Genomic DNA, 23,924 nt, shown 5'->3' with positions numbered 1-23,924 from the left:
CATTTCCGTTCATTCCTTTTGAAATGACTGAATTTCGCTCGCGAAAATGGTAAATGTCATCGTACCTTTAGGATTTAAAATAGCCTTTCGTGACTAATATAAGACTTATAAACAGCCAGACCGAGAGCAACTAAATGATAGAAAACGGGGATGTCTCCTTTTCATAGTTAAACTACTTTTAACTAGCCAACAAAACAGTGAGACCCGAAGCAACGTACGCCTGGCGAATACATTTACACAGACCAACAAATAAAAATTAGCGTTGACAAAATGCAAGTCCCGTAAGTTGCTCCGCTGAGGCGCTGTCCAGCACGCGAGCCTCGTGAAGGTGATCGCGTGATCGCTGAGCGTGACGGAGATCACCTTCAGAAGCCTGGCGTGCTGGACAGCGCCTCAGAGGAACACAACCTCCACCTCCATCTCTCTACACTTACTCGATCCTGCCATTAAATATAAATATACAGCAACGTCTCAAGCCTGACACTGGCTTGAATGCATTGGCACCGTTGAGTTCACTACTTTAAGTGTGGTAGTTGGCGTGCATTTGAATGAATTTCCTTCAAAACATCCACGTGAATTTGCCTACCTGATTATGTCATCGTTATGTCCCAAATAAAATTTCTGCTTGTGTTCCCGTGTGTTGTACACAACTCCGACGCCGGCGACAAAGTACACGATCTCCTTGGCGGCCGTGTAGTACAGGTTGTTGCGGCACTGGTGTCCCCGGTAGCCGTAAACCCACTCGAGTCGCAGATGACAGTTCGGAGCTGTTCTGTCAGCCATGTTCGGACGTGTTTTGCTTAGAAGCGATGCTTCTTCATTCACCGACGCGACGAGCCGTCACATTCAGTCCCGTTTATCCGCTCAGTCCGCTGTCAGCGAAGCTTCGTCCGGCCAAAGACAAACCAATCGACGACATATTTCAATTCAAGTGAAGTGCACAACTTTAGGCTGTTTGCATAATGTTAGGGCAAATGCTTTGTTTTGTTCTGACGCTGTAAAGTCTGGCGTTTACTACTTGTGACATGTGCGAGGCTAGAATCTACTCTCTCTACTTCTGACCAGACGTGTGGTTTACTGGCTTTGCTCTAGTGACATGCCAAACCTGAGAACATGGATTTTTCGCATTAGTTAACTGGGACCGGCCAATCACGAACGGCGGTTGTGATTGACAGAAAGTGTGGCCAATCACGTCGTGAGGATGAGTTGAATTAAAATGTGAGGACCAATGGCGAGCTAGAGAAGGATGGAGAAAGGGGTCTAAGCGGTGTATGGCCTAAACGGCAGTTTAATAGCTTTTGTCGTGGGCCTACTTCAGTACACTAGTTTAACTCTGAACTCTTAATGACCTTAATGAGTTAATAAAAGACAGGACTGGATATTTTTACCCTATAATATCGAATGACAGTTTACTTTTTAAGTTTTAGTCATTTTAGTACACCGTGTTACTGTTAAACTAAATGAAAATAAGAAACGTGTCTTAGCAACTAGCTAAAATCAATTTAGTTTTTAATATTTTATTTCAAGTAACGAAAATGTTTTTATTTTATTTTGCTTCAGTTACCTATAATAACCCTAACATATTCTTTTTCTTCTCCAGACAAACTTTTTACCTTGCAACAAAACAGCAAGACGCAACTCAACATCCATTACATGTGTGTCCCATGGTAGAAAGTAATTCAAACATGTATGGAGCAACATGGAGGTGAGTAAATGGGCTAAAAACTTAATAATTGGTCACTTCTAGGATATGGACACATCTGAATAATATGAATAGCATGGTATAGCATAGCAATAATGGTCACATTGTGATGCTGAAGTAACCAGAGATGTTGACCCATGGTCTTGATGGGTTATGGCCCTAGTCTAGTGTATGAATATGCAAATAAGGGGGCCCGAAATTTTAAATGAGACCCGAAACCTTTGAAGATGTCGATAAATAATGATAGAGACAGAAAATTTAGTAGGTGAGGAGTTTTTCTATTTGATAGCACAATGAAGGCAAAAGTACAGAGACAAAAGGTAAAGCGGTGTTGATGGCTGTCATTCTCTCTACCTCTCATAGGACTTCCGGTTATACAAAACACAACCTTAATCTGAACAACTCCTCATTAGACATATAAACATATTCCAACTCTCTTGATATAAGCAAGCAAGAGACTACACGTCCTAAAAACCCAGCTAGTTCTTGTTGAAGTCGACATGGCTCACATTCTTTAAAACTGGCATTTAAATGACAATGACCATTCAATTTGAATTCCTTAACAATGAAGGGAGTTATTATAGAAAAAATATCTTAAACACAGTTTGGTACACCTATGAAAATATCACTCTTAAATGTTACATAAAAAATGGACCCCTTCAGAACAAGAAATGCATTAACATAAGGTGCGAAGTGCCAATGGAGTGGCGCTAAATGTTCAATTTATATAAATTGAACAGAATGGGAGCAGATGCTGACGACAGCCGTCCATTTGCACCGCTCTTGTTTACCACATTAAGACGTGTCAAATATCTCCACACATTCATTCCTCTCACAGTGAACAAAAACAAGCTGCTTTCTGTTGGTCTTCAAATGTGTAGGAGTAATCCAAGTCACTTTACGGGCACTAAGTGGGCGAGATTTCTTTCATACACATGAATCCAAATAAGACAAACTTTTCTAATCTACTGTTAGCAACAAATAATTTTTGTAATTTCGAGTTTCATTACAGTGTATGCAAACAAGTGCTGCAAATCATGTTTTGGCTTTATTACATTTTAATTAATGTAAAAATTGTTCAGATGGTTTTAATGACATATATTGATATTAATTAGTGCTAAACACATTTTGGAACACACCTCATGGCAGTTCACATACAGTCTGATTTAAATCAGCAACCAAATGAAATGCTAACGACATCATGTATAAAACAAATACTTTGTATTCATTAGTGATTTTCAAACTAGCTAGCCACTATTCCATTTATAACGGAGGAATATGAACAAAATTGTACAAATCTGTTAATTTTCCTTTTAACCTAGGAATGGTAACCAAGAATCAAATTGTTTAACCCTTTGTGGAAGAGATGTATCCTTTCTTGCAATTTGAAAAAGAAAAAATACTCCCAACACACACACACATGAACATCCATCTTATACAGTTTGTTCCAATATTTCAAGGGTGTGTACTAATCTGAAGCCAAGTCATAAATATGACTTTCAAAACTGGATCATGTACAAAACATTAGAACTTTAAAGGACTGTCTGCTAAAAAATATCTCACTCACACACACACACATACAGGGAATGTCAATATCTCCACTTGCAACCGTCCAACCAAACTCGACACTGAAAAACAACAGAATTTAGAAGAATATTTAGAAGAATTGTAGAATTTTAGCCTCTTCGGGGTCTTTCACAAAACTATAAAAAAAAAAAAACATTAAAGGGATCGTTCACCCAAAATGGAATTTTTTTGTAATTTACTCACTCTCATGTTGTTCCAAAAAGATGTTTTAAAGAATGTTGGTAACCATTGTAATTATAATTGTAGCCATTGACTTCCATAGTAGTAAAAATGACCAACCCCAAATAACATTCTTTAAAATATCTTTTTTTTTGGTTCAGCAGAAAAAAGAAACTCATACATGATTGGAACAACTTGAGGGTGAGTAATTGATGATAAATATTTTTGGGGTGAACTATCTCTTTAATTGTACTTGACACGGTTCGCCTGGAAATTCATTACTCGAATTTTCTCCCACTTCACATAACACCTTATGAAATGATGGGTTGAAATGCACATGGAAAATATCAGGTGTCACAATGTTCATGGAAGGATGATGAAAGTCTTCCTGAGCATTGTGGAAAGATTACGGAGAGCGTCACAAGATCAAACACTGTGGCACACGGTCTACAAGAGCTGCGCGCTGGGCCTTCATTCGGCTTACGGAGCAGATTTGCAGACGCTGCACAAAGATATACACTGTGGATCATCACAATATAGGATTGCCACTAAATACAGAGCACAAAGACATTTTAGGTGTCCTGGTTCTTAGATTAGTGGGTGTGTTTGTGTTCAGTGTCATTAAAGACACTAATATCAGTTAGTCTTTTCCATCAGCAACAAAAGAAAACCTTCAGAAACCTTGTCCAGCTTAAATATCCAACCTCCACTGTGATTCAAAGTAAAACTGATTTAGATGCTGATCTATGTTGATTCCCCAAATGTTCACATTACAGTACTGAGTTGTTAGACAAAAAAAAAAAAAAAATCGAATTAATAAAAAATAAAAAAACGTATGCAAAGGCATAGAAGATAGAATTCAATGCCCTTTATCAACATCATTATGATTCCCAATATAGTTTATTTTTGATTACAGATATATTTTATCAGTATAATAGTTATTATTGTTACTGTATATTATTCACTCTGTCTTCACAATTTGTTCAGGGAAGGATGGCGTGGGACGGGACAGTCATTGCGACGAGGCTTTAGTGGCTATCGTGGACACGCAGTGCTGTTGGAAGTTGGGGGACATGGCCGTGTTGCAGCCCAGTCTCTGACGAGGGCCTTTCAGACCCCCGTCCCCCTCCACGATCCAGGGGCTGCTGTCCGACTCCTTACCCAGCATGCCACAGCACTCCTGGGGGGGGACTCCTAAAGCGGGCAGCTGGCCGGACGGGGGCGGGGCCGAGGGCTCATTGGAGGCGTGGTCTTGGAGGACGCTGATGATGTGGTTGAGGAGGTCATTGAAGAACTCAGGAACACCCTCATATCCTGAAAAGAGTAAGAATTGTTCAAACAATAATGGATAAGGAACATATTTCATGATGAGATACGTGATGTTTTTTTATTTCAATGAAATTAATGTACTATATTTTAGTTTAATAGTTTGTATTTTTAAGGGGATTTTATGCTACTAAATTATATTTATGCAGTAATTGTAGAAGAAAACCATACAACATAAGATTAGTTCATACAGTCAAATTGTATGACTCCAAGAAAACTTCATGATATAAAATACTTGATGTTGAAAAATATGTTTAAAGGTCCCATATTGTAAACCTTTCTGAAGTTTTATTTTAGGTTTTAATGTCCTTAAGAATATATATTTGCGGTATAAGTACCAAAAACCATCCCAATATATTTTTACAGCTCCTTTCTCAGGAGCTCTGCTAAGAACAGGTAGATTTTGGCCTTTCTAATTAATATTCATGAGCCTCTCTTCTGATTGGCCTGTTGTTTTCTGAGTGACGCACAGCTAGGCCAACCACAGGTAACTAGGGTCATGTATGATGTAGCCTGTGGCTTGGTGATGCTCACAAGTAAGGTACAGTGCTTAGCATAAGTGAATACACCCATGCTAAAGTTGATAAAAAGAGGAATAAAAAAATACTATTTTGGAAATTGATCTTAATGCCTTAATTAAAACAACTTAGGAAAAATCCAACCTTTAAGGACAACAATTTTCTTTGTGTATGAATAATGTATCGTAAATAAATAAATGTTCTTCCTTAAAATACAGGGTGCATAAGTCAGGACACCCCTATGTTAAATTCCCATAAAGACAGGCAGATTTTCATTTTTAAAGGCCAGTTATTTCATGGATCCAGGATACTAAGCATCCTCCTGATAAAGTTCCCTTGGCCTTTGGAATTGAAATAGCCCCACGTCATCACATACCCTTCACCATACCTAGAGATTAGCATGGTTTTATTTCAGTTAGCCTAATAGCTGGTTTGATTTGCATTGAGAGATGATCTTAAGGAAAGTACCCCATGCTAATCTCTAGGTTTGGTGAAGGTTATGTGATGACGTGGGGCTATTTTAATTTCAAAGGCCAAGGGAACTTTATCAGGATGCATAGTATCTACTTATATGGTAGTTGCATAGGCCCTAGACCTCTGTTATCATGAAACAAGCCAGGAAATTTCAGTTTTGACAATATGAGACATTTACCATAGATATATACATAAGACATAAGATATATATACACTCACATGTATTCCAAATCTAAGTAAAGCATGTCATTACTTTCACAAGCAAAACTTTTTTTGATGTTTTTCAAAAACATGAAACCAACATAAAATTATAAACTTTAACATATTTTTCCTTTTCATCACCTTGTACATATTTGTTATTGACAAAAATGCAATTAATTAGTTTTTGGGAGACCGATATCTACCTATTTTTGTAAAGATTCTAATGAACCTCAACCAACCATCACCTTATCTTTTAAGAAGTTTGGGGTCAGTAGGTTTTTGTGTTATTAATATTATTACTTTTATTCAGAAATGTTCCATTAAATTGATCAAAAGTGACAGTAAAGACATGTTTTATATTTCAAATAAATGCAGTTCTTTCTTTTCATCAAAGAATCGCATCATGCATCATGCTTACTGGTGAGCATAACAGACTTCCAACCCAATCTTTCGAACGGTAGTGTATGCGCGCAAAATAAAAAGTTATTAAATGTTGCCTGAAGAATTGCCTTGTGGTTACAGGGTTACAGGTTTGCATGGACAGATACACACCAGGGAATGCGTTGATGTCAATGACTGCATGTTGGCCCGTCTGGTTGTTGATGATGATGTCGATCCCGAAGAGCGAAACCCCGAGAGCTTCCCGTAGAGATTTACACAGTTCCCTGATGACATCATCATTCGGGGGCTGGGAAACACCTTCTACATTATCTCTCTGTCAAAAATGCAAACAAAAGTGAACAAAGAGCTTTTGCCAAAACACAACACTGTGGGTTGACTAGCAAGACTGCAATTTTTACTGGACGCCCACTTACAGATGTGAGGTCAGAGGACGACTCTGGCTTGGACACATTGTGGCTATTGAAGAAAATCGCTTTTCTGTCTGTGAAGGCATTAAAAAAAGCAAACAAATGAATGCAAAAAATCCAAACACTTTCAGCTGCAAGTGAAAGTGTAACAGTGCAAGTGCACAGCAAGCCACTAGACAGCAGCAGAGAGCTGTGCTTCAGATGACAGATTCAAGGCTTCAGGACTGCCAGGCAGAGAGGGAGAGAAAGAGACAGTGAGGAGGAGGAGGAGGAGGAGGAAAAACAAAAATCTAGTGCCAAGAGGATGCTGAGATTTATGACCTCCCACTCAAATGGCAGTAGAGAAATTCATTAAGGGAGAGGAATCCACCATTTACACTTCCTTCCATCTGCACACATCAAAACACCCAAAATATTTACGATGTACTTCTATTAATCCTCAGAGATAATATCTTTTTGAACCTAAGAAAACCTCTCTTCATCTGTATAGCTTCTAAACATGGCTGTGTTATGCCACTGAAGAGAACAATGGTCTTAACCAGAAATAGAACCAAGGAAACAAGGAATTATAATGGCTTTAGAAATTCATATGCATTTTAAAACACATCCTACTAGAACATGTATATATAAACCTTAATAATATTTATAATTGATTGAATTTTTTTACATTTTCTTATAGCATTAAAATATGCATGACACACATGATCTATAATGGCTGTGTAGAAACATTATTCCAGTCTGAAAAAAGTAACATTTCTCCAGTGATAGCTATTTAAATTATGTATTCAGACTAAAAATAAATAAATATAGTTATTTATTTGATATATATATAACAAAAATATATTACAATATTTCATTATATTTAAGTAGCTGTTTTAGCAGATGAACTCTTAAAGAGAAAAGGGATAAAGCGATCGAATCTCTTCAGAAAATTTGGACTAAACCGCTTATGAACTTTATGAAGCGTCAAAAGTGTCAGTTGCGTAGCTGTCAATGGAGGGACAGAAACTCTCAGATTTCATCAAAAATATCTTCATTTGTGTTCCGATGATGAACAAAAGTCTTTCGGGTTTGGAACGACAGGAGGGAGAGTAAATAATGACAGAATTTGAATTTCAATATTTATTAGATTACTAAGTACTAGGTTTTAGTAATCTGTTCCTCCATCTCAAAAATAATAATAATAATCATTAGAATTAATTATGTATGTATTCTCATTGGCTTTGCACATATAGTTGTAGTTTCTGTGGTTAAAATACAATTGTTTTGGTCAGTAAAATCTAAAAGAACTAAATAGTACTGCGGTACAATCCCTGATTACCTGTCGAAGAACTTTACAAACTCAAATATATCACGCCTTCATGGGATTCTTAGAGATTACAAACAACCTGATCTATCTTTAGAAACACAGTGCCACCCCTTTTTCTTTGTTTTAATCTTTTAAACAGGTTTTTTTATTATTATTTGAATACTGCTCTAAGACAAGGCGTGAGTGAATTTATATATGTGTGTGCATGTGTACTTGTGCATTGCAGAGTTCAGCATGAGTTCATGAATTCACAGATATGACCTCATGAATTTGCATTAAACTAACAGATTGCTCTTCCAGTAGCCGCAACTGGTTTGCATTGTACACTGGCATATGCAAACGGATCATTCCGTACAGCGGCCTGCGGCGGAAACCCGGCATCAGCAAGCACTTCTGCTGACAGGGTAGGAGCAAAACACAATCCACTGTTTCCACTGCAAAGTCAGCTGTGCAAAGGCATCCGAGTCTTTACAGCGGGAACGTTGTAACGTAAATCATGCCTAAACAAACTTAAGCTCCAGTTGCGGTGAAACGAACCATATCGCAGGAGCGGCCTTTCATGGAAATAACATTTATAAAGAGTTGAAGTGTGGGCTGAAGGTTTACCAGACGGTCCAGAAGGGAAGTTCTTGAGTGATGGTCTCTCCACCACAGTGTGCGATTCTCCCACCACGAACACCTTGTAGAGCACGGCATTGTGGTTAATAAAACTCTGAATGACACATGGGGGCTTCACGTCCTTTAGGTCCTCGGCGTTGAATATTATAGCCATCTGCAGAGGAACACAGTGAGACAGAACGCTTTAACTTAACAATTCAAAGTGATAAATACACTTTTTTTGCAAACATTTTGGGTTCCCCAAAGAACCCTTCAGTGAGTGAACCGTTCTTAAAAGAACCATTTTTTCTTACTGTCTGAAGAACCTTTTTTCCACTATAAAGCACCTTTTGTGCATCGCAAGTGAATGTTAAAGTGCCCCTATTATGTTTTTTTTATTTCTTGGATATTACCTTTCATGTAGTGTGAGTGTAAAAGGTCTGCAAAGTTTCCCAAAAAGGAAAAACTGATTCTGAACTGCCTGAAATGAGTTGCCATTATTTACTTCCTGTACAAACCTATGTAGGTTTGTAACAAATTTGCATATTGTGAGCCTATGGTCCTCATTGGCTGCCCGCAACACCTACTCTGCCCCGCCCTCAAACACTGTAGTGTAGCTGAGGTCTGGAAGAGTTTAGTTCGTGTCGTCAACGTGGAGTTGACCTTTCCAAATCAGCTACTTCAATTTCTTCAACTTCAATTATTAGGTTAAATTTCACATAGAATGCTGCATTCAAAGGTAGCTACCTATGTAGGCAGCTCACTAGATTGTAATACAAAGCTTGGTGTGTGTGTGTTAGCATTTCATGGCCTCTGTGGTCACATTTCACAAAAAAACAGAGTTAGAAAAGAGTATTACCTCATGAGAGTTAGTTCCGTGAGCAACCCGTGTTTTGCAAACTGTGCAGGATGAGAAGGAAAAAAACACTCTAGTTAAGTCTAGTTAATAATGCAACTCTTTAATAAACCTTTAATGCAGTGAAATGCAAGCTAATGGCATTTTAGTGAGAGCCAATAAAAACATCAGGGTATCTGCAGAGTTTTTAAATCAAATTAAAGACTTGCGCAAATAAAATGAATACCATATGTCCATACAGAACATACTCATGCAATCTTATAATAATTATTTTGCTTAAAACAACTGCAAACCAGGGTAACTGCATGTTTAAAATACTCAAGACATGTTTTATTCTAAATATACATATGTATTGAAATTGGTTTGCATTTTAATTTATCAATACATACAAATTATAGGTTGATTGGGACTGGATTTTGCTGATAAAATAATAATTATTTTAAAAAGACAATAAAAAAAAAAAAGTTCAGATACTTTGCAAATTCGACTAAATTAAATATTAAAAGTGTTAAACAATGTTTTTAGTCTTTCCTTCATAAGACAGGGCAGCCCAGAAAGAAGCCACACAAGTTTATGTTGAATTAAAAGCCAGATGCAGTTTATTGAGTAACCAACAACACAATATTTTATTTTGAAATGCTGCATTACTTCCAGCTGCTCATTCATAAAGATGAGGAAGATAAAACATGCACTCTTACAACATATTACAATATTAACTCTATAAAGTGTTTATGCTAGGCATAAATGTGCATTATTTATTTATTGTGAACTGCTCCTGTAGAATGTGCATCAGAACTGCATTTTGACTGAACGTTTATTAATCACATTAGGCTTTATCGCGATTCCTGTTTTTCTGTCCTCAAATTTAACAACACATAAAATGATATTTAAGACTTTTTATGGCATTCAATTTGAACAAACTTAATTTTAAACTTTTTAAGGACCCGCAGGAAAACTGAGTCACATTTCTGTGAAATTTCAAGGACAAAAAAAGTCCTTTGTCCATTGTCAATAGTGTAGGGATGTATGACACACAGCTCACACAGAAGTGACTTTCAACACAAACAGATTTCTTTTGGTCAGTACATTGAATTTGCTTGACCAACATGAACCCGTTGTGAAATCTGCATGGAGAAATATTTCATTGAATCTTTCCTGAAGCAAAAAAAATTCCCATTCCTACTGAAATTAATGGATTTTGGCACAAATATTTGAGTGATATTTATATAATGAGCAGTGTTGGGCAGTAACGCGTTACTGTAACGCAGTTACTTTTGACAGTAACTAATACTGTAACGCATTACTTTTTAAATAAATTAACTCCGTTACCGTTACCATATGGCGCGTTGTCCGTTACTTTTTTAAATTAATTAGTTGCTGGAGCGGCTGAGAAGTGTGCGCTGTCATTACACAGTACGAGAGCACTGAAGAGACTGCTAGCATTATACAGAGCGAGAGGACACCTGAGGACACATAACAAACTCACTGGCTGAGTTGTTTACGTAGACACGTGAGGCAGCCCGAGCTGCACGGAGAGCGCTGAGCACTTGATGCGCATTTAAAACACAGACAGCGAAACGGTATGAATACAGAACACTTAAGTACACATTGCCATATCATTATAAAGTAATTAATTTTTTGACTAGATGCTGCATCAGCAGAGAAAGAACAGAAGCTTGCCGTCGATTCTGAGAGGAATAACATTAGTAACGGCTAACTTACCTCAAGCGATTAAAGCAATGTGACAAAAACACACGCAGACCTGACCCACATGTTTTATGTCGCAATTGTTACCATCTATTTGCATTAGTTTATGTCCAGCTGGTCACTTTTATGCATTCATTAGCCGGCGAAGTTGTATTTTTAAAACTAGTGACGTGATTGATTGCTTACATTGATGTGTTCATGCAGCCGACATCAAGTCTAATCAAGTGTTCTAAAATTTAAGCAAATAGAGTGAAAGACTGTACATGTAATATAGGTCTACATTTATGTAATTTTAATGCTCTGGCCTTTGCAGATATTTAAATATGGCCATCTTCTTTAAGCTTGAATCATATAAATGGCAACACTTTACAATAAGATAACAATTTTAGCATTAAATATGGTTAATAAATGTTGTAGAAGTATCATTCATTGTTAGATGCATTTGTATCTCCTTAGTTAATGTAGGCCTACTATGAACTAACAAGAATGATCAAGGTACAATTGTATTGCTCAAATATTAATTCATGCAGTAAAAACCACAGTGGTAAAAACGTATTCTGTCAGCTGCATGAACATCAATGTTGAGAAAGCAAACAAGTCACTAGCTTTAAAAATGCTTGTTTTGTTATTTATTTCAGAAATCCTTGATATATTCAGTTTGTGCTGGTCTGACTTAAATAAAATAGTGTTTAAAAATTACTTTCTGTTTAAGTCAGTTTTGTGTTTGTATAGACCATAACGCATTAAAGGGCATTAATGGGAACATTTAAGAACTTTCTTTAAAAAAGTAACTAAAAAGTTACTTTTAACAGTAACGCATAACTTTTTGGTGTAAGTAATCAACAAAGTAATTGAGTTACTTTTTGAACGAAGTAACTAGTAACTGTAAATAGTCACTATTTCTTAGTAACTAGCACAACACTGATAATGAGATATATATAATTGGTTAAACATTACTTCCCGTTTCAGGAAAGAAGAGGTGCGAGTCGTGAGACTTACTGAAAGGGAATGTAAGACCGTGCCGCTCGATCTGCTCCAGTGTGTCTGGCCCACACTCACTGTTCAGCACCATAAACGGAGGAGAACAGATCCTCACATCTGCAGAGAGAACACAAGACAGGAAGAGACAGGTGAGTCCCGCTGACAAGGCCTGCTCGAATCCTACATGGATTTATAGAGGGAAAATGCAGGGGTTTGTGAAAGTGCCGCTTGTCCTATGACCACTGTAAGCAAGGAAGTATGTAATACTCAAAGAACACTATCCATTAGGGCTCATATCTCAATGGCAGTTGATTGGCTGGCACAGGAATGTGATTTGAAATTTGCCATGTGACTGGTAATCACTACTCTGGAGCTGCAGGAAATTGACATCATGATAACATTGATTGGCTGATGGCACCACAGGATGTGGCTGATATTAAACATGCCCAAGTTCTAGCCACTAGCCACTGATCTGGGGTCTCATTTATAAAGCGTGCGTACGCACAAAACGGGGCTGGAAACGTACGTACGCCAGTTTCCACGCAAAGGTTGTGATCTATAAAAAACAAACTTGACGGGAGAATGTGCGCACCTTTAAGCAAACTTTGAGCCGTGCGTACGCACATTCTGGAGACAAAGGGAATTGGCGACACAGATGGTGAGTTGGAGTTAAATGTCTTTTTGGTCACTTTTAGACAGAAAATCTAAAGAAAATGATACATATACAGAAAGATAATACAAATATAAATTTCACTCACCAAGCCTATCACTTTAAGCAAATATCCATCCCTTCTTAAATGTCCGCGCCAGCGAACGCGTTGGGCCGTTTAGTGAAACTGACGCATATTTAGCCTATCTAACGGCAGATGAAGTAAAACCGTAAATCTTTATTATGAGTCATAATCATAAATAGAGTGCATGTTCACAATGACACTTAAAATAAATAAAATAATGATTTAAACTATGTTTTACTTTTGATATAAACATTTAGATTAAAGATGCCATTCCCATTAATGGAGTTAGACACTTAAACTACATGAAATCATTACTGAGAAGTTACAAAAAAAAATTATATTCAATAAATAGAAATATTTGTTGTGGATGCAATGCTTTTGAACACTTTGCCTCTGGCATTCTGTGTTTTAATGTTTTACATACATAATTGCTTATCATGATAATAGCAGATTGTCTGAGAAAATAGTTTCGTGCAAATAATGCACAAGATCTATCTGTTTCCATTAAAAATATAATCAATTAAAAATACTATTTGGCCAGTGAGATTGAGAAACTTTCTCTGAAATGTATTTTACACTATTTGATTTATTTATTCAAAAACAAGGCAAGGCTTATGATTTGTATTACTGCAGCCTAATGTGACAGCACATCCGTATTTCATATTTTCCAAATATCTTGTATAATCATATGCAAATGATATGCAGATGAGGATATGCATAGTAAAACTAGGCGTCGTGAGCTCCATATATGGTTATTTCGGGGAGGAGACGCAAGTGCACACATTCTTCCGCTGACTGGGATTTATAAAGTGAATTTTGCGCGGGTTCTGGCGTACGAACGGTTTTATAAGTCTGAATATTTTTTAGCGTACGCCATTTTTGGCTTTCGGGCGCACGTACACTTTTAGTAAGGATCCTACGCACAGTTTTATAAATGAGGCCCCTGAGCTGTGACGTGGAAGACAGCAGATAAGGAAGTCCATTTCATGCCTTTTAGAGAAATAAATCAAATAAAACAAAATTTTATATACAGTAAATAAATAAATCAAATACAACTAGAAAATTTCAAACTGAACTGTCTCTTTCTTAAAGTCAGCATGAAACGAAAATTGGGAACTCCCGTGTTATAATGTAGTGATTGAATGAATTGGGTGAATCAGCTTCTCGGACGAGAAAAAGAATAATGTTATTATAAAAAGTTTTTTATTCAAGATTATAAAGGCACATGAATAAAAAAAAAAAAAAAAGATACATTATCATAATAAACACCACAATATTTCATCTGACCAATCACAGCAGAGTAGGATCTCAGAAAGGAGGGGTTTAGAGAAACCAAATACTTTATTGAGCCGTTTCAGAAACTGTCCGTGTTGACTTTATTGTGATTTAAGTTATTGAAGAATACCAAGTATACCAAGTCCCAGTTTCACAGATAGGGCTTAGACTAAGCCAGGATTAAGCCTTAGTTCAATTAGGACATTCATTTAGCTTTTTTTAAAGTTCCTTAGAAGACAAAACAATGGCACCGACATGTTAAGATATATCCGTGCAAGTTTGCTTTCAGTTAAAACAGTTCAAACATGCATTTTAGTCTGAGACTAGCTTAAGCCTTTTCTGTGAGACCCGGGGGCAAGCATCTTAAACACTGACCAGCAGTGATAACTATTTAAGCAGAACATCAAAATCAATTTAAAGACATGAAATAGACAGGACAAGTTAGCTGAGAGTCGCCAGATGAGTTTACATCCTCACAGGGATATAGTTGGTAACAGTAGAAGTTATCGACAGCGACTCTTATTAAACCAACTGTGAAAGGTCTTATGTCATCAGTAGCCCCTCCGGTTGACTTTACTTCCCTATTTATTTTATCGAATGGAGAACAATGGACACAAGGCACTGACTCAACCCGCATAATGCAGGAGCCAGGTAATAGAACCGCAGAAATTTGACCAGCAGGTTCAAGGCTTGTTTGAAAATACTTTACACTCACTGTCCTGGGGATCGCTCTGATGAGCAAACAGAGAGAGAGATGGAACAAAAGCGTCAATCGCTGTGAATGAGTAGCGATCTTTGCGAATTCCAACCGGAGGCACATTATCGGATTGGGATGAATCATCAAAACAGAGATGCATACTGGGCTTAACTTCGGGCCAGTAAGCAAACGCCTTGAGGTTCGGTGATTGAATCTGCTTTGCTGAAGTGGATCTTGCTTTCAGTCAGATGCCAGTGTTGTTATCGAGGCAGATAACTGAGATAAGGCATGTTTTGTGAGTTTTCGATAGTGTAGCACAGGAAATGAGTTGAAGAGTGAAGCTTCAATAGGCTGATGACACACTCACAGCGTCCTGATATGATCACGGTAAACCGCCCGTGTGGTGGGGTAGCAAAACTCATGATAAGATGCTTTTCAGTGTAGAATAAAGAAAATGCTGAACATGGCTTAAGGGTTAATATTTAGTACACATTACGAAACACTTGATTATATTCGCAGCAATTGAGAACAGACTATTGAGAACATCAAAAATACACTAAAAACAGTAATATTGTGACATTTTATTACAATTTGAAATAACTATTTTATTGTAATATATTTTAAAATGTAATTTATTTCTGTGATGAAAATATGAATTTTTTTAGCAGCCATTACTCCAGTCAATAGTGTCACATGATCCTGCAGAAATCATTCTATAATGATTTAATGCTTCAGAAACATTTCTATGATTCCCAATGTTGAAAACAGTTGTGCAGCTTGATGCTTTTGTGCAAACCATTCATAGATAAATAGAAGATTCAAACAAAAACAGCATTTATTATTTATTTATAATTTATTTAAATGTCTTTACTGTCACTTTTAATCAATTTAATGCATCCTTGCTGGATAAAAGTATTAATTTCCTTAAATAAAATGTACTGACCCCAAACTTTTTAATGGTAGTGTATTCATATTTTACTCGATGCAAAGACGACTGGCTCAATAATAACTTAAAGTTCCTCAAAACTAGAACTTCAACAAGAACGGTTAGTCAACTGACAAGGTCATCACTGATTGGTCAAAGTCCCCAATGCAGAAACAAAATCGCAAGATTGTCACTTCCTGTTTTGTCTAGTTGGTAAATGATGTTATCGTAACTGAAATATCCTGTAGTGTTGAAATGGAGAAGGCTGTGCTGGTTTTCTTATCAGAGCTGGTTCATTTATCCAGCTGCTAGACTTTTGTTCTCCTATTCCAGAGGAAGCTTACATAAGCGTTTATGAAAGCCTGAAAAAAGGGCAATGGCAATCTCCTGTTTAAGAACGACAAGCCGGTTTAGTGGTGTGAGCAACCTACTATTACCATTTACAAACACAGACTTAAACGTTTGGTTAGAAAGTATTTCCAACTTGTTACTCAGACCCCGTTTACACCTGGTGTTTTAATTCGTCTCTTTTGTCCACTTTCAACCACTTCTGTGCTGATTTCTTCGATGGGAGGGTCTATGGGTAAATATATCTTTTGATCTAATGGATGAAATAAGCTCACGCAATTTACATATGAACGCGCCTGGAGACAACGGAAAAACATACGGAGAGCATCAGCTGCTCTGACAGTCACAAGACCAGCCGAACGCTGTGAGTGTGTGTTAGAAATCAGGAGTGGTGAGAGAACATTGTGCTTGGAACATTTTTCTTCAAATCAAACTTGGGTTTCAAGCTGACAAAGTTTAAATCCCGTCTTGCAATCGCTCTTCCCATAATGTTTACACCTTCGTTAGGTCAGTTAAAGGTCTTTTGTGGCTGTTCGAACACATGAGCATCTATCCTACGAAAGCAATACGGTCGAATGTGTTTTCGACTACCTCTGGAAGTGGTCGAATGTGGACAAGCTCAAAACATTTTAGACCTCGTTTACACATTTACATTTATTCATTTAGCTGACGCTTTTATCCAAAGCGACTTACAATTGCTATATATGTCAGAGGTCGCACGCCTCTGGAGCAACTAGGGGTTAAGTGTCTTACTCAGAGACACATTGGTGTCTCACAGTGGATTCGAACCCTGGTCTCTCACACCGAAGGCATGTCTTATCCACTGCGCCATCACCACCCCAAACAAAGACCTCTATGTAGCGCCAAATCGACCAAATTAAAACGAAGTAACTTTTTTACCTTAACCGAACAGCTTTGGAGTCATTGTAATGTTTATATTACTGATTTCGTGTTGAATGGTGGTCGTCTCGCACCCCCCTGGTGCCTGTGAGCCGCAAAACCACCCTTGCAACTTTGGGCCGGCGAGCCGCCCAAATCGTGTGATATCAGGTCTCGCGAGGTAACTAATTGCTTTACGGCAAAAAAACAGATCTGATAAAATTTTGATAAAATAAGCATCAAACAGAAATAACCCGGCGCCGTATACATGTGGTGTTGGGCGCGCGCAGCTCTTAAAGGGGCCATACCTTATTTCCACTCGTTACAGCGTCCATCCTACTGAACAGGTACCAGTGTACAGGGGGAGGGGATCCGGCCGTGAGTGCGAGCCATCTCTGCGTGAGTGCTATTCACGACAGTACAAGTGCTCCACAGCGACTCTAGGGGTCGCTGTTTGACAAAAACGGAATTCCTACTTAGTGCTGCTTTAAAAGAAACGGAAACTAATACAGTAATGCACTTACAATGGGAGCCTATGGGGCGATGTTTAAGCAATGGAATAATTACGATCTTTGTTTGTCACTATTTCAGCAATACCACGACCATGTAATGTTAGTGAACTCTGTAACTTTCACGCAGTACTCTCAAGCATACCAAAATGAGGACATTATTTACATGAATAAAACTCCACCCACGGAAATACCGCAAATTTAGATGATTTACAGATAATCTCAAACAATAAAAATTTCCTGTAAATGTAGAGCTACATATTTCTGCTCTTAAACCTTCTTAAACACTTGCCCCATTGACACGCACTGTGCTTTATTTCTATATTTGTTTGTTTTTTGGTCGATTTTCCAAACTGAAGAACAAGTCATGATTATTTCCCGAGGCAATCGACAGCACGTCACAGGCAAAGCTCTAGAAGCGGCACAAGACTTCAATGCAGAGATGTTAAGCAGTTTGTGTCTGCTAATACGTGACTTATTATTAGAAATGGAGATTCCATTTAAATTAGCCAACAGATGTTCTGTAAATAAAAGGGGAATGAGTAATGAGATCCTCTTTAGCAGGTACAAACGCTTACTGATGTTCCCGTTTCTGGCTCAGCGAGGGTCCAGGATCAATCTCTGCTCCGTGTAAACACTTCAAGCTCTGTGCAGACCTGCCGGAGCCAGCCGAGACGTTTATGTGACGTTTATGGAATGTTTACAACGCGTTTATAAAGCATCACTATGGAGTTTTGGCTCTGATCCTGCCGGACAGCACAGATGGGAAGACTAATATCATATGAGACTCTCCCTCCATCCATTCATCCATTCGTTACAGCAAACACACAATGGTGGTTTTGTCCAATCTGACATAAGCCCTATTCGAACGGTAATTGTTTCTCATGTGGGCGTCTGTAAAAATTAATTTGCATGGCACCTCAGTGATAAAACTCGATTTGTTGACGGTGGAGGAGTGAGTTTTGTGCTCACGTAGTCAGTCGCATGATTGTCTGCTGTAAATAAAATGTCATATGCTTGGAATAATACAAATAAATTTGTATTTAATATGAAAATAACGTTCTATTTATTATTTAAATCTAATTTTTAAAAATAGCTAGACGCGCGTACGCTATATTTGAAATTGTTTTCTGTCTTGCATTTTATCTCAAAAGGATGTCATTTTAAAAATATGGAAAACAAGTTAATGCAGCCTCTTATTTACATGAGGTAAAAATAAAGCTGCTGGTTTGTATTTTTAATGTTGTGTACATAGCCTACATATTTTAACATTGTATTGCTGCCATAATAACGCCCCATTTCAAATGTTTACGTGCTTTTTTCTCTTTCTTCTTTTTGTTCGTTGAGGTGGAGTGGTGGTGAAATATTGTTCTTGTAAATACTTTCCAGAATTTCAGTAATAAAACTGAACATCTTTAAAATGCATGCAAATTACAGTGAAGAGCAACAGTTATTGTACGTACGGTGCTCGGCAGTGACCAAAAAGGATTTAAACAGTGAATTTTGAAGTGATCTCTCCTTGTAAAATCAGAGGTGTGGATTCGGACGGCAATTGAATTACCACACGACCTTGGTTTTTGTCAAAAAACAGTAGGTAATTCAGTCTGGGGATTCTGGATTCGGACAGCAATAAAAAAAATCACAGACTAACGCCTGTAAATGTTGATAAAATACCTTACGACCCCATGAGAAACAATTACTATCCGAATAGGGCTATACTGCCTAATTTGTCAAAATGGTTCAACTGAATCCCAGAGATGACAGACTCAATTTTCCCACAAGGACTTGGGAAAAGAGCAAAGATTCGGACAAAAAAAAAAAGTCTCTTTCTCTTTGCAATCCGTTGTTTTATTTGACCCGGTTTGGACTCTGCTAATAAAAGGGCTAGTTAAATACAATACCACAGAAGTGGATCCAGCTACGGATCAAATAAAGGTGTGAATCTTTGCCTTATAAAGTCTGAAACACTCCGTCTCCTGCACAAACAAATGGTGTCCTGCTTTGTCTCCACGGACAGCATGTAAGACAGCAGGACAATGCGTATGTGAAGATCCTCAGGATGTGCATGAGTCACATGGACGAGAGTGGTGCCAGAAAATGTGGCTCTAAGCACAGCGCTAGGTCTCTCATTAAGAAAAGGACTAGAAATGAGTGTGTACTCCGATGACATACAGCATTTATTACAGCACTAATGTGGGGGCGACTTCCTGTGCGCTAGTGAACACTGGTGGAAATTCTTCAACCGACACATGAAAGCACAGATCATATCTCCGTTCCTCTAGTCAGCTACCAAAAGGTACAAAATAATAAGAGTTCAACAACTCCACACATCTTTTTTTATTATAGTTCAATGCCTGTTGTCAGTAGACGCTTTGCTGAACGCGATCTGTAGCGCACCTCCTGTCCTGCAGATGTCAGCGAGTCAGTGGCAGATCTTCACAGATGTACTGCTTCAGTTTTATTCACAGGATTTAGTCAGTTAGTCCCTCTTACTGAAAATAAACAGTGTGCTTTTTCCAGATAGTAGCACACTTTTACTATACTGTACACCCTGTACTACACTTTCCTCCACATCACCCTCTCTCGCTTGTACTGTTGTCCATCTGTCCGCTCATGAGATAAGCCTCCTCTCCTCTATGCATGGTAAAAATGTTAACAGAATGGATGTTCTGTCGTGACATCTCTCGGGAGATTGGTGTGGTAATGGAGATTGGCATGGTAATGGATATGGCAATGTTAATGTATTTGTTCTCGGAGGAATAGATCTGCTACGCTGCTGCCGAGTAGGGATGCACCAATACCGATACCAAGCTCATGTACTTGTATTCGTACTCGTAAAAATACCCCGATACCAAAGACCGATACCTCACGTGACGTAACTGACAGAACGTAAATCTAGTGTAGCTAGATTTAATAGTACACTCTAATATTTCACTTTACACTTTCGGCTGTGATTACATTGTTACTCAGTGTTATGTTATAAACATTTGTTCTGTGATTTCTTTGGCACTTTATGACAAATTTGATTGTCTTGTTGTCTGTGATTTCTTTAGCACTTTGACAACTTTGTGGCAGGCAGGTAAATATTACATTCATTATGTCCTTGGTTTTGCCCTTTGGAGGTTATTGGACACTGAAATTTGGGCTTTGAAAATTTGTGTTAAGCGCATAAGAATGATTTATTTTTTTTAAAGAGAAACTAAACACTAAACCAACTTTTTTAAATTAATGATCTGTAAGACTGGGGCTTTATTAGTGGTGTTCATTGATTCGAGTAACTTTTTTGACATTTGGGTATAAAGTGTTTTAATTCTACAATATATGGTGTGAAAACGTCTGAGTGCTGCCCTCTTCAGGTTGAACGGTGGCTACTGCAGTTGAATTTTCCTATTGGATGTTTGCGGTAGTTCGTGACGGTAGCGGTGAGAGCTGACGTAAGCAGGTTTCAGCTTACCACGCCCTTGGTACGAGCTACCACGTCCATGACAGTATAAAAACCATCTTATTCGTCAAAACCACTGTAGCGAGTCAGGAGTTGGAATTGCGAGTATTGAAAACTATCAGGATAGAGTATCCGTTCATCCCCTCTATCTCCGCCCACTTTTCCAGCATTTTTCAAATATTGCCAGTGGGTGGAGTCAGGCTCTGACCAGGGGTTTAGTTACCCTTTAAGTTTATTTTAAGTTGTTAAAATAAAGATGCTGATATGTTCATTAGTCTCATTGTGTTGTTCTTAGAAAATTGCCACATAAAACAAGAACCCCCCCAGTACAACAGGCATCGGTATCGGCGAGTAACAGGAAAAAAATATCGGTACTCGTACTCGATCCTTAAAAAGTGGTATCGGTGGATCCCTACTGCCGAGTACTTGCTACTGCCAATACATTGACAGACATTGCTGTGAGCATGTAAGACATGCTGCTGCTGCTGCTGCTGCACATATAACATACATGATTTAACCCCGTAGCAGATCTACACAGGTGGAGCTGGGGAAGGTGGAGGGCTTCTGAAAGAGTGCTGCACTGCAAACAGCAACATTACCGGTATTTGTTTAAATGTTGAGCTGCAGCTCATTGGCCGCTGAATGCAACAGCATCCAATCAGCTGTGCTATGTACAGGGTTCGTAAACCTTTTCCAAGGTCAAATTCAAGCACTTTCAAGGTCCATTTTAAAGCTTTTTCCAGCACCACACTACCGTAAATTACATAGTCAAAATTATTATTTAGTGTTTTTATTCCATTTTATTACATTAAAAGAGATAATGCTATAAACAGCCAAAATTGTGTTTCGTAATAGCAGAAGGATCAGATATTTAAGCAAATCACAAGTTTTATTTTTCAAAATGTATCACTGTCTAAGTAGAAAATTCATGCCTATGAATAATACTTTTCATTACAGTATATTAATGTCCAAATATTGCTTACAAATCAGCCTGTAAAACTGTAGTAATTTCAAGGCATATACATTTATCTACTGGAATAGAGCAGTGTAAATATTGCATAAAAAAATGGTTGTCATTCGCAAGGCTACTTTTATACTTTAAGTAAATTTCCAAGCCTGTACTTTGTTACTTTTACTTGAGTAAAGAAGAAGTTAAATCAGTACTTCTACTTTTACCAGAGTATTTTTTTAACACATGTATCTGTACTTCTACTTGAGTATGGGAAGTGAGTAATTTTGACATCTCTGAACTTTGGCTATGTTCACTGCATATTCCACAAATGAACGTGCCCTTTCAGACAGGACGCGGAATGCGCTGCGCTACGAAACCCATTTATTTTAATGGCTTGCGCCGCGCGAGGACGTTTTGTTGCTGCGTCAGCCAAAGTCATAGGCATTTTTCTACTTCGACAGTGATACATTTTGAAAAATAAAACTTGTGACTTGCTTAAATATCTGATCCTTCTGTATCTGAAGGGCTACATTTTATTTCTCCATTTAATAAACAAACTATTCAGTCAGTTAGGTATTTGTTGTGAAAGAAATACATTTACAATTTCAAGCATTTTCAAGCATTTTATCCAAAATGTAAGCACTTTTAAAACCTTAAAAACACCTCAAAATGCAAGCATTTTCCAGGATTTCAAGCACCCGTACGAACCCTGTATGTAGATGATGACGTGATTGCTGCTACCAAATGAGTTAAAGACCTATCAGGCTGCGCCATCTAGAGTTTCATGCCAGAACTAGGTAACTGTGTAATATACGTAAATAGTGCTGGGCAGTACAGTCATTAAACAGGTAAAAAAAAATAATAATAAAAAATTTGAATACAAACCGGCCAGTTTTTTGTTTTATTTTGGCTGATCTTGGTTCAGGACTTGCACACAAACTGCATTGCAATCATTTCCCAAAATGCAATGTGTGCACATATTACTAAGTCGTTACCAGAGGCCAGAGATGGGACACGCTGAATAGGGACGCAAAGAGGAGAGGAGAGCACAGATGTGTATTATATTGGGGGTGGGGGCATTTTCTTTTCCTCTTACCTCCGTATAATGTGTATTATAGTAGTGTTTATAAGCGCAGCGCTACTTCGTGTACAGCGGTAACATAAGAAACCGCTTCTGTTCCGTAAGCGCCACCTACTGGCAGAGAGTGAATTTGCATTTTCATTCAGTCCGTCTGCTGTTTTAGTTTTGTTTAGGTGTTTTATGTAACTAGCTAGCAATGTGCTTTTAAGTTATTTTAAAAAAGCATTGAAGATGACAAATCAAAATATCGAAAACTATTTTACCCAATATGGTGTGAACGCTGCTATGCTTAAAGTGTCTAGAGTGGCTGCCACTTGTGTTGCTATGGTAACACTGTCAGACATGCTTACGGCTGCTAAAGAGAGGGATGTGAGGACGAAAGAAACGGGGAGGGTGACAGATGGCCAGAGTGTAATTTGGTGGTAGTTGTGTTATCTTGCAAACAAGTACTGGCGGCGTCCAATGTAGCATGTACATTGCAGCATGTTTAATATGACAACTCTCACTTGTTACGTGTTGCGATTTCATGCAATTTAGTGCCTCCTGACCTGTACAAAAATTCTGTTACATGGATTTTTCCTACCATTGGAGAGAGCTTTTTGTCAGTCTACAGTTAAACCAATTTTAATCTTCCAAGGTAAACTAATTTTAATCTTGACAGGGTCTTATTCCTGCTACAGACAGGAATATTTTTGCGATTTCGGCAATTCAATAAGGTCATTACAAATCGCACTGTACGACATGGATCTAATAAACTTGGGTACGACATGTAGCCTATGTAGACTGTCCTGTGATGACAGCTATTGAGTCATAGGCTACGACGCAAGTTAGTATAGAAGAATAAAACATCAGCATT

The 23,924-nt window shown here is 37.9% G+C and overlaps 2 protein-coding genes across 3 annotated transcripts in view; both read right to left on the bottom strand.

Annotated features, from left to right (window-relative positions):
- eml5 (EMAP like 5) overlaps positions 1-1,113 on the bottom strand; it is a 115,843-nt gene extending 114,730 nt beyond the window's left edge. The window contains exon 1 of one of the 2 annotated variants that reach the window (XR_008807455.1): positions 587-1,113. Coding sequence is in view for 1 of the 2 variants with exons in the window: in XM_056255056.1 (XP_056111031.1) it covers positions 587-783 (197 nt within the window). In the remaining variant the exon portion in view is untranslated. The remainder of the gene's footprint in view (positions 1-586) is intronic. The other variant, XM_056255056.1, reaches the window with a different exon arrangement.
- A 3,216-nt stretch (positions 1,114-4,329) lies between these two features.
- Positions 4,330-23,924, bottom strand: part of itpk1b (inositol-tetrakisphosphate 1-kinase b) — a 55,481-nt gene continuing 35,886 nt past the window's right edge. Inside the window, exons 6-11 of the mRNA XM_056255057.1 lie at positions 12,245-12,343; positions 9,542-9,582; positions 8,692-8,857; positions 6,783-6,850; positions 6,520-6,682; positions 4,330-4,762 (exon numbers count right to left, since the gene is read on the bottom strand). Coding sequence (XP_056111032.1) covers positions 4,461-4,762; positions 6,520-6,682; positions 6,783-6,850; positions 8,692-8,857; positions 9,542-9,582; positions 12,245-12,343 — 839 coding nt within the window. The 3' untranslated portion in view covers positions 4,330-4,460. The remainder of the gene's footprint in view (positions 4,763-6,519; positions 6,683-6,782; positions 6,851-8,691; positions 8,858-9,541; positions 9,583-12,244; positions 12,344-23,924) is intronic.

The sequence above is a fragment of the Rhinichthys klamathensis genome, unplaced genomic scaffold (genome assembly GCF_029890125.1).
Source record: "Rhinichthys klamathensis goyatoka isolate OS25496 unplaced genomic scaffold, OSU_Roscu_1.1 h1tg000117l_1, whole genome shotgun sequence".
Taxonomy (NCBI): domain Eukaryota; kingdom Metazoa; phylum Chordata; class Actinopteri; order Cypriniformes; family Leuciscidae; genus Rhinichthys; species Rhinichthys klamathensis.
The sequence above is the reverse complement of the archived record's forward strand: the minus strand, read 5'-3'. Positions and strand labels throughout refer to the sequence as shown.